This window comes from Tiliqua scincoides, chromosome 1 (genome assembly GCF_035046505.1).
Source record: "Tiliqua scincoides isolate rTilSci1 chromosome 1, rTilSci1.hap2, whole genome shotgun sequence".
NCBI classification, from domain to species: Eukaryota; Metazoa; Chordata; class Lepidosauria; order Squamata; family Scincidae; genus Tiliqua; species Tiliqua scincoides.
In genome coordinates, this window is record NC_089821.1 from 16,602,540 (window position 1) to 16,612,564 (window position 10,025).

The following is a 10,025-nucleotide window of genomic DNA, read 5'->3' on the forward strand; positions in this document are numbered from 1 at the left end:
CAAACAGTATATTAACACTGCAAAGCATGCTCATGGAAAGTCAGAAGCAGCACCTCTTTTCTTCCGCATACCACAGTGGATCAGCATTTCATTTCCATTAACCTTGTTAATTTTGTGTCTTTGCAGCCAGCACATAGAGATACAGAGAAAGAGGAAGACCAACAGTTCAGGAATATTTTCCGGCAGATTGCTGGGGATGTGAGTATAAAAATTTCTTCCTCTAGAGCAGTGATTTTCAACCTTTTTCATCTTGCGGCACACTGGCAAGGCACACCATCAGCTTTTTGACAATTGACAAGGCACACTGTGCTGTCAGTGGGGGTTCACACCCCCAATGGTCCTATTGATAAATGACCCTCTCCCAAATTCCCGCAGCACACCTGGGGATCATTTGCGGCACACCAGTGTGCCACGGCACAGTGGTTGAGAATGGCTGCTCTAGAGTCAGATCAATCTTGGCCACATTTATGAAATAGTTCCTGCAAGACCGTAAACTAAGGGAAACCAATAACCGAATGTTTGACAGGATACGGGCTACAGAAGTGTAGTCTGTGAGAGTTTTTCCCTCCACGATTATCAAAGTAGCTGTTTGTTACATTTGCTTTGACTCTGAACAAGCTTGAGACGAACTTCACATTAAACTAATTTAATTCAATCATTTTATTAATTATAAACTGGAAGCTCTGAACCAGCCTCTCTCCTTGCTACATTCACTAGGCTGGGCTCCAATTGTTTCTGTGTGTTAAGAACAAATGTCCTTAGCAGGAAAGTTCAATTTTCAAATGCTTGCATTTTATTACAGACAATGGCCCTTGTTAGAGATCTAATATTTTTGTCTGAATGTCTTGTCTATACACTATGGTCAGACTGCAGGAGAGCACCCAAGGAACTACCATTTTGCAGCCTTTCCTCCTTGAATCATGTTACTATTCTTCAACCTATTTGTCTTTTTTCTCGTAGGACATGGAGATCAGTGCCGAGGAACTCAGAAACGTCCTCAACAATGTTCTTAAAAAGCGTATGTTTGGCTCTTGTGCATAGTTTCAGCTTTTGAGAATCATCAGGCAGAGAAAGTAGAGACAGATGAATGAATGTGAATGGATGACGAGTAGTTGTTTGACTGTTGCGAGTCCGAAACCTTCACAACTCCACCAGCAATGCCTGAGCGCTATGCTCTACAATCCAGGTTATTTGGAGTATCAGGTACAAGCACACCAAAACAGATTTAGCAGGCTGAAGCAGCCATGTGTGTACTTATATATGCATGGCTGTGAGACAAGCATAGCCTACCAAGAGGATCAGGCCTGATACTGTAAAAACCCAATTGAAAAATGGTGGTTTAGATTAACCTGCCTATGTAAACTGCCATAAATGCTACATAAAAACAGAAAAGCGGTATATAAAAACTTGTGTATGTATGTATAAATGCACACATCCCTGGAACTCAGCCAGTCCTCATAAGCATTTGTCAAATCTACATGTTCACTGTTACCCAGCTAATAGCTGGGGTATTTTATAGGGCCAAGTGTTGCAGAAGAAATAACATACTCTAAACATATGTGTTTCTTTATTGTAGGGCAGTACACAACTATGCTGGTAACTAAAAGGAACAAAAAAGAAAAGTCTAAGGGGGCAGGCTAGCTCTATCTCATAATAGAAATGTTAAGACTTAACTCTTTAGTGCACCCTGTTACTACAGTTGCATCTGTGTGAGAACCAACATCATACTAAATTATAACCAGGGATGTGCTCCAGTTACCGAGCTGAGTCACAAGTTAGTGACCTTGTGATTCGAGTTGACTTGCAAGTCATTGCGCATTCTGCCACAACTCAACTTGTGGAAATTTTCAAGTCATTTTGACTAAGGTTCTGAATCGTTTCAAGAAACGAGTCAAGTCTCTGAGCAAAAAAGACTTCCTACTCCTCTCAACTCCCAGCCCCACCTCCTGGAACCACCATGTATACTGCTGCTGTTGGATCTGAAGGATGGCCTCCAGATTGCCCAGGAGGTCTTTTGGGGCAACCTGAAAGCAACTGGGGGAAAAAGCAAACAAGCACACAGACAGTAAAGAGAGTCAAAACTGGAGTCAAATTTGAATCATGAGTCTTTTCCGAGTTACTGGCTCTGAGCCTTAAGTTGGGTCCAAGTCAGTGCCACCCATGACTCAAGTTAACACGAGTTGCAAAAAACCAGCATTTTTGTGAGTTGAGTCGACTTGAGTACCCATCCCTGTAAATCAGGGGTCTCCAAACTTTTTGGCCAGAGGGCTGCATGAAATATCTGGTGCAGTGCTGAGGGCCGGAAAAAAATTTAAATATAAAATTTAAATAAACAAATTAGCGATGGAACTTAGATGAATGAATAAATGAATGAGTGGGCTCATTCACTCAGCCTCTCTGGCTCTCAGAACACCCTCCAGATGCAATCAGAGCACAGCTCTGGTCATGTACAGTTGAGTGAACCAGAGGCTTTTAGGGGACAAGAGCCTGGCCGCAGGCCGGATAGAGGCTCGCTGCGGGCCACATCTGGCCCCTGGGCCGGGGTTTGGAAACCGCTGCTGTAAATTATAACACTATCACTCATGTCAATATGAAGAATCACATCCTTGTATTATATGGCACAAGCTCTACTCCCTTGAAAACAATCAGTAATAATACTGAAATCATTGCCTCTTTCATGTATTGCAAGGAAGTGAAATGTCCACCAGAGTAACTTTTGAAACATGTCAAGAAGCTATGCAGGTTGTTCTTAATGCCATTTCAAAATTTGTTAAGGGAAATATAGTTTAAAATTTATCATAATTTTACTTATGATAAATTACAAGCTTTTCAATTATTATTATTGAAAATTCAATTATTATAATGCTTACAAGCTTTTCAAGTGAAATATTGACACTAATTGGTATCACATATTTCAGACAAGGATCTGAAGGCAGAAGGGTTTGCACTGGACTCTTGCCGCAGCATGATTGCCTTAATGGATGTATCCTTTTCAGATTATGCACAGTTACTCAGCACCTCAATAATATTCCTGTTTACTCTTTGCAGCATCAATGCAAGGTGCTTGGGGCCTTCTACCTGTGCTTCGATGGTGTGTACTGGGTGCTATCACTACAGCAGATTTGTCTGACCATGCAAGCCTTTCGATGGATGTAGGCATTTAGTCAGTGCCCAACTTCCCTGACCCCCTGATGCCACCCCAACCCCTTATTTCAGTGGAAACCAACTCAAAGGCTACTTTCCCCTATATTATTTGATATTACATATGCAAATTATATATTATTGGTATATCTTCCCACAAAGGAACAGCATTCATTCTGCAGCACTTGAATAATATACAGGTACTTGATAAAACTCATTTCCTTCAGTCTCACATAATAATCCTATGCGGTATGGCATTATCCCTATTCCTCAGATAAAATAGCGAGACCAAATGATAGTGTCTTGCTCAATGCCCCAGTAAAATTAGTAGTTAAACAGGAACTCAAAGTCAGAATATGGTTGGAATATTTTTTTTAAATTATCTGTATTGAACACAGTGCCCCCCAAACTCAACTCTAGCATTACTAATTTTGTTTCAAGAAATGTTGGACCTAAATGCTAGCATCACAGACAGATGGTTCTGGGAAAATCAACTTTGATGAGTTTCGACACCTTTGGAATAAGATTAAAAGCTGGCAGGTATTCAGTTTCTTACATGTGCCGTATTTTGAAGTGACAGTACTACTCCATGGGTGAATGCCACAATCATCTGTATCTAGTAAGGACAACACAATAAAGTGAATCAGAGTCCAATCCTTTCCAAATTTCCAGCGTTGATGCCACTGTGCCAACATGGTGTGCCCTGCATCCGGTGGTGAGCAGTCACAGAGGTCTCCTCAAGGTAAGGGAACATTTATTCCCTTACCTCAGGGCTGCACTGTGGTTGCATCAGTACTGGAAAGTTGAACAGGATTGGGCCCTTAGTCATTCAGAAGGCCATTGTCTTCAGGAGTTTTTTGTTTTTAACCCATTTCTGTCCAGCCACAGGTGTATACATTTTATCCCTGTTGCAAATATACAACATTGCACAGAAATGGCTTAAAGTATAATGCTAGTATGGGGAAGTTTACTTATTTGAATCTCTAAGCTCACATAAAAGGAGCTAACAAAGAGAGACAGTTTAAAGCTTTTTTGTGATGCTTCACTAGCTTTCCATATGGAGAGAAATGCTGGCATACAACTGCTTTTGAATGACAATCCTCACACATACCCCATTGATTCTGAGAGAGTACATTACTATGGCAAATTTCCTTTAGAATTTTGTTTTATATATCTGGGGAAAGGCATTATATATCTGTCAATAAACAAGAATTCCCCAGGTGTAGATGTCTTCTTTCTCCTCTTGCCTGGTTAGACCCATGAGAGCCACAAGACAGACCCCTTTGAAAGTCAGGCCGAGCAATCTCCGCTCCATTTACTATATAAGTTCTATAGTATAGGGAGCAGAGATTGCATACTGCTGGACCTGACTTTCAAAGTTCCTCTAAGGACTTTTCCGCCTTTTCTCTCTCTCAACCTTCCTCTGCCTGAGGCACAGGTTTGTGCCTGTGCCTCAGGAAATGGCTTTGTTATGTTTTCTAAGGGGAAAGGGCAGCTGCTAGCCCTGGGTGTATTACTGGAAAGGATCTTAGTTTAAGCCATTTCTGCCCAATGTTGCATATACACAACAGGGACCAAATGTACCTGTGGGCCAGGTTTAAACAATCTAACATGAAACCCTTCAAAGTTTCTCCCAAGTGTTTTATTTTTCCCTGTGTGAATAGTGGCATCTGGGCAAGGGATATCTCTAGGGCAGATTTGGGGTGTGTGAGGAGAGTGTGAAGAAAAATTAAGGGTTCTCTCTCAGGATCCTCAGCTGGGTGAAGACTCAAGGCATTACAGCATTTAGTTCAGGAGTCCTTATTTTATTAAAAATAGCTGTTTTGTCGCAAGCCACTCAACACTTGTGACGTGCGTCAACGATGAAGAGTAAAAACATGCACCCAGAACAATGGGGTTCAGAACCTATTTACCTCATTCACACTCAGTTCATTACATATGTAACTGGATAGAAAGATCTGGCTTAATGCAAATAAGGTGAAGTTTTATATTTGCTCCAATCAGAAATCACAATAGACATATTACCTGAGTAAGAAATACATATGACATACATATGTGTATTCCTTTTATTCCATATATGACATACATATTCAATGGGTAATCAATGCATATTCAAAACATAGAATCCTGTAATATGATCTTAGCATCACCTGAAAAAATTTATTCCTACATTTCCACAGGGAAGGGCTTCTCCCCGAGTTACACACATGGCTCTAAGCCTCTCATCTTCTTTGCCATTTAAACATGTGGGATGGTGAAACTTCTAGTTTTCCCAGAGAATGCTTAACATACGTTCCAACTAATCTAATAGCTTATATGAACATAAACAGCAAAATTAAGTGATTAAAAATGAGTATGACAAGATCATCAAGTTAGACGGACCCTGCATTTCTTTAACATGAGCAAGAAAGGTTTTTACAAAAACCAAATCATAATTTTTATTTTCCAGAAAATTTTCACTCATTATGATACCGATTGTTCAGGAACCATTAACAGCTATGAAATGCGAAATGCCGTTAAAGATGCAGGTAACCTACAACGCTCACCGTGCTGCATGCTTCAGACAGGATTTTTGCCACCATATGCATATGTGTACTTTTGTTTTTAAAATGTCTGCTTTGAAAAGCATGTTGTCTAAATAACATTCCTTACAAAAAAGGAAAAAAAATTGAAGTCTTCAAAATGTCCTTTCACTCAAAATATTTGCCATCCGACTTCCTTCCTCAGGCTTTCAGTTGAATAACCAACTTTATGACATCATTACAATGCGTTATGCTGATAGAAACATGAACATTGAATTTGACAGCTTCATCTGTTGCTTCGTGCGACTGGAAGGAATGTTTCGTAAGTTTATTTTATATGTTGTAAAATATTTGTAGACCATCATTTGGCTTAAAACTCTCCAAGATAATATGTATACTATACAATAAAAAAAAATCAGACACCCACAAATAAAATGTTAGTTACAATAAATATAGAATGCAAAATAGCAAATAGCCTACTAAAGCTGCTTGTTAGCGATGCAGTTGCCCCATTCATGTGCATTGTTGGTAGTTCATTCACAATAACGGTTCACTTGAAGGAGCCCATACCTCACAGATCTCAAGTATTACAACTAGTAGTATTTCCATAATTTACCTAGTAGGTACTAGAAATTGTCACTGCTGAATGCCATGAAGTCCCCATTCACACTTTATGCTACTCACATAAGGATACTACTTCCATCAATACTTGGAATTTGTTACCAGCTTCAGAATTATAGAGGGTGGAAATACTGAAGTTATTGATGCTTCACAATATTTGGGAGTGCTGTTTAGTTAGGGTTTAGAATTAATCTATATCTGATGTAAGTAATTCGCCAGATGTCATCTTTTTGTCATATTCCCTCAGGTGCATTTCAGGCCTTTGATAAAGATGGAGATGGTATTATTAAACTGAATGTCTTAGAGGTAACTACTTTCATTCTGATGTGCTTTTTTTCCAAAATGTATCTGTTTGGTTCCGTTGTTTCTCTTTCTAAAGAGGAAACATACATTACCTTTTGTGCTCATGTTGCTGTTTCCTCTCCTCTGTACAAATATGAGTTATAAAATACACATAAATGAAGAGTACAGAATGCAAAGCAGCAAATAAGTATAGCTAGGAAAGTGTGTTATTGCGTCCCTCCGATAAGTGTGTTATCCCCCCATATGACATATACTCAACACTGTTGTTGAGGGCTCCATAAGAGACAAAAATGTTAAACTATTACAGTAGTGCAGGATTTCAGTTCAACATTCAGGAATATCTATGCTGTAATTTTTATTTATACAGACAAGCACTTATCACTTAGAGAGGTACTCTGTTTATGTTGAATTTTCTTGGTAGTGGATGCTGATATAGCCATACAAAAGAGCAGAACAGGATAGAAACATTAACTGAACAAGACAATTGCAAAACCAAATGTGCTAAAGAAATTCCCTTCTGTAGGTTTATAAGGAGAAGATAGAATCAGTCTGGAATCATTTTATCTTAGGGGGTATACTACTCACAGTTGCTAAAACAAAATTGGAGGAGGAAGAACTTCAGATTTAGCCAACACTTAATATCAAGGTGTGCAGCCTTACATGTGCAGGGCTTTTGTCTACTTCCACAATGAAGTCACTGGAGGCTCACCTTCTAGGCCAGTTATTTTCAACCTTTTTCATCTCGCGGCACACTGGCAAGGCACTAAAATGGTCAAGGCACACCATCAGCTTTTTGACAATTGACAAGGCACACTGTGCTATCAATGGGGGCTCACATCCCCTAATCGTCCTATTGATAAATGACCCCCTCCCAAATTCTTGAAGCACACCTGGGGACCATTCATGGCACACCAGTGTGCCATGGCACAGTGGTTGAAAATGGCTTTTCTAGGCATTCACTTATGTGAACATAGATATGGGAGACAGCTGATTTACACCTGAAGTGTATGTATGTTTGTTCAGAAGTGCTACAGTGTTCAATGGGACTTGCTTCTAGCTAAGTGCAAGACCAAACTGGTGTACTGCACTTTGTTTTAAATTCCTATTTAACTTTAATTTTCTCCTTCTTCCAGTGGCTACAGCTCACCATGTATGCCTGAACTTCACCTGCCTCCATCCCCAATCTCAACATGCACTTGCAAATGAGGGCCCAGTGGTATATCTTTGTCTTCTGACAGTGACATGGGAAGAAAGTGCAACCTGACAGCGGTTTAAACACCAAACAGCATCCATCTCCCTTTACCAGATGGCTGTTTATCCAAAATCTCTCCTCTTTTATTGATAACTGACATTAGTACTGAAGCATCTTGCACATGGTGAAGATGCCTGCTATTATTATGATGTAAAATGCTTGTTCTAGTGTACACTGGCAATTTCTTCCAACTCTTTGTAAGCCATAATTTGAAAACACAAGACCCTAAAGTGCTAAGAATGTTAAACTTTTCACTAGTGCATTGATGTTCAAGAGTACGTAAAAGTGATGCATCCAAATTTAAATTTGGCATTCTTGAAAATACCATGCCTCATCTACTGAACATTCTGAAGACTGTTCATGTAATTTGCTTTGTAACTGCTGCCTTTATCTGTGTAGTAGTATTTCAGTAGCCAAAGCTTCCCACTAGCAAGAGATTGTTCAGCAAAAGCAGGCCATTAGAGGATGCAATGCTTACAGGACTGCCCAGACAATAGCCAATGATAAAATGGATCTGTGGCTGTTACAGCTTAGACCAGTGTTTCTCAAACTGTGGGTCTGGACACACTAGGTGGGCCGTGAGCCAGTTTCAGGTGGGTCCCTATTCATTTCAATGTTTTATTTTGAATAGATTAGACTTGATGCTACCATGGGATGTGACTGCATTTGGGGAAATGTTACAGATCTGTACTTTTAACAGGCTACTATGTATATGCTTTTAACAATGATAGTCAATGGGACTTGCTCCTGGGTAAGTATGGGCAGGATTGCAGCCTAGGATTGTTAAAAGTTTTCCTGCTTGATCCCATTTCTGGTCATGACATCACTTCCAGTGGGTCCTGACAGATTCTCATTCTAAAAAGTGGGTTGTGGTGCTAAATGTGTGAGAACCACTAGCTTAGACAATAGCAGAGGAGTCCTTGGGGCAGGTGCCACCTGGTGCAGTGCTTACTTGGTCTAGAAGTTGAGGGGTGATGTGATGACATCTGGTCTATCACAATGCTTTAAATGCAAAAAGCCCACCTCTGTTCAGTGATTTTCAGCCCACTTTGGGCCCAGTCACTTTGTGTTCTTGCTGGCAAGCAGCAAAAACACGATCATCAGCAAGAGTATGAGGCAGCTGGGCCTGGAGCAGGCTGAAAATCATCAAATGGAGGCTTCAGGCTGTGTGGCGTCACTCCTCCTGAATGTTACACTTGGTGTGGCCTGCGCTCCCATTGCAATGCTACTGGCCAATAGCTGTAAGCTTCCAAGTTTGCTCCAAGAGCTCAGAAAAAATATTCTACTAGCCACATTTCGCATTTTCAGGTTTAGATTTAAATTGTGCTTTTATCCAAATTCTGTCACAGTACCTGGTGAAAACCGACTAACTTGATATTACAAATAAAAACGTATAGAAGGATATAAATAATTTAGGGCTGCATCATGCCTGCTTTTCTTTTATCCTACACAGAAATCATGTGTGATAGAAAAATTATGCAGGGTCTAGTGTTGCAACCACCTGCTTTTGGAAGTTGCACAGTCTCCATGTTAGAGAAACTTTAGAGAGACCTTTAGAAAAATATCCTGTGTGTAATTGCTTCATTGTTGTCAAAATACAGTCAAAACACTGGTTTCTCCAAATGTGCCATACTGAAATTAGAGAAAACGCCAATCTGATTCAAATTACTAATTGCTAATGTCTAACTCCCTTTAACCAAAGAAATTTACAGCATTTTGATGTGATTATATGGATTAGACTACCTTAGTTAGAAAATATTAATGGTACTACCTAATAAAAATATTTCTGCTTATATTTTGAGATACTGTGATCTTTGTAGATCAACTTTTGAGGCTTTTGCAACTGGACTGCAGAGGTTAAGGGAACTTATGGCAAAAGTTACCAAGGGAAAAAGTAAATACATACTGGGATATCACTAGCCCTTTAAATCCATGTACTGTATATAGCCTTCAATAAAGGCTATGGGTCAAAACAGATGTCATCAGTACTGCAGACCTCTTGCTCCTGGTTCAGGGAACACTCCTTGCAGTGGCCTAATGCAGAAGGCTTTATATTAATAATAAAGTAATAATATAAAGGAAAGTCAAGTGTCACTCATTGACAGGGGGGATCAAGATTGTTATTGTACTTCCACATGAACTAGTGACTTGAATTTTGGTACATGCGTAGTCCAGGACAGTCCAAT

The 10,025-nt window shown here is 39.8% G+C and overlaps 1 protein-coding gene across 1 annotated transcript in view; it reads left to right on the plus strand.

Moving 5' to 3' along the window:
- The window catches only part of CAPN3 (calpain 3), a 37,956-nt gene extending 28,322 nt beyond the window's left edge, over positions 1-9,634 (plus strand). Inside the window, exons 15-22 of the mRNA XM_066630953.1 lie at positions 127-198; positions 961-1,018; positions 2,919-2,983; positions 3,613-3,681; positions 5,591-5,669; positions 5,869-5,985; positions 6,532-6,590; positions 7,721-9,634. Coding sequence (XP_066487050.1) covers positions 127-198; positions 961-1,018; positions 2,919-2,983; positions 3,613-3,681; positions 5,591-5,669; positions 5,869-5,985; positions 6,532-6,590; positions 7,721-7,747 — 546 coding nt within the window. The 3' untranslated portion in view covers positions 7,748-9,634. The remainder of the gene's footprint in view (positions 1-126; positions 199-960; positions 1,019-2,918; positions 2,984-3,612; positions 3,682-5,590; positions 5,670-5,868; positions 5,986-6,531; positions 6,591-7,720) is intronic.
- The last annotated feature ends 391 nt before the right edge of the window (positions 9,635-10,025 follow it).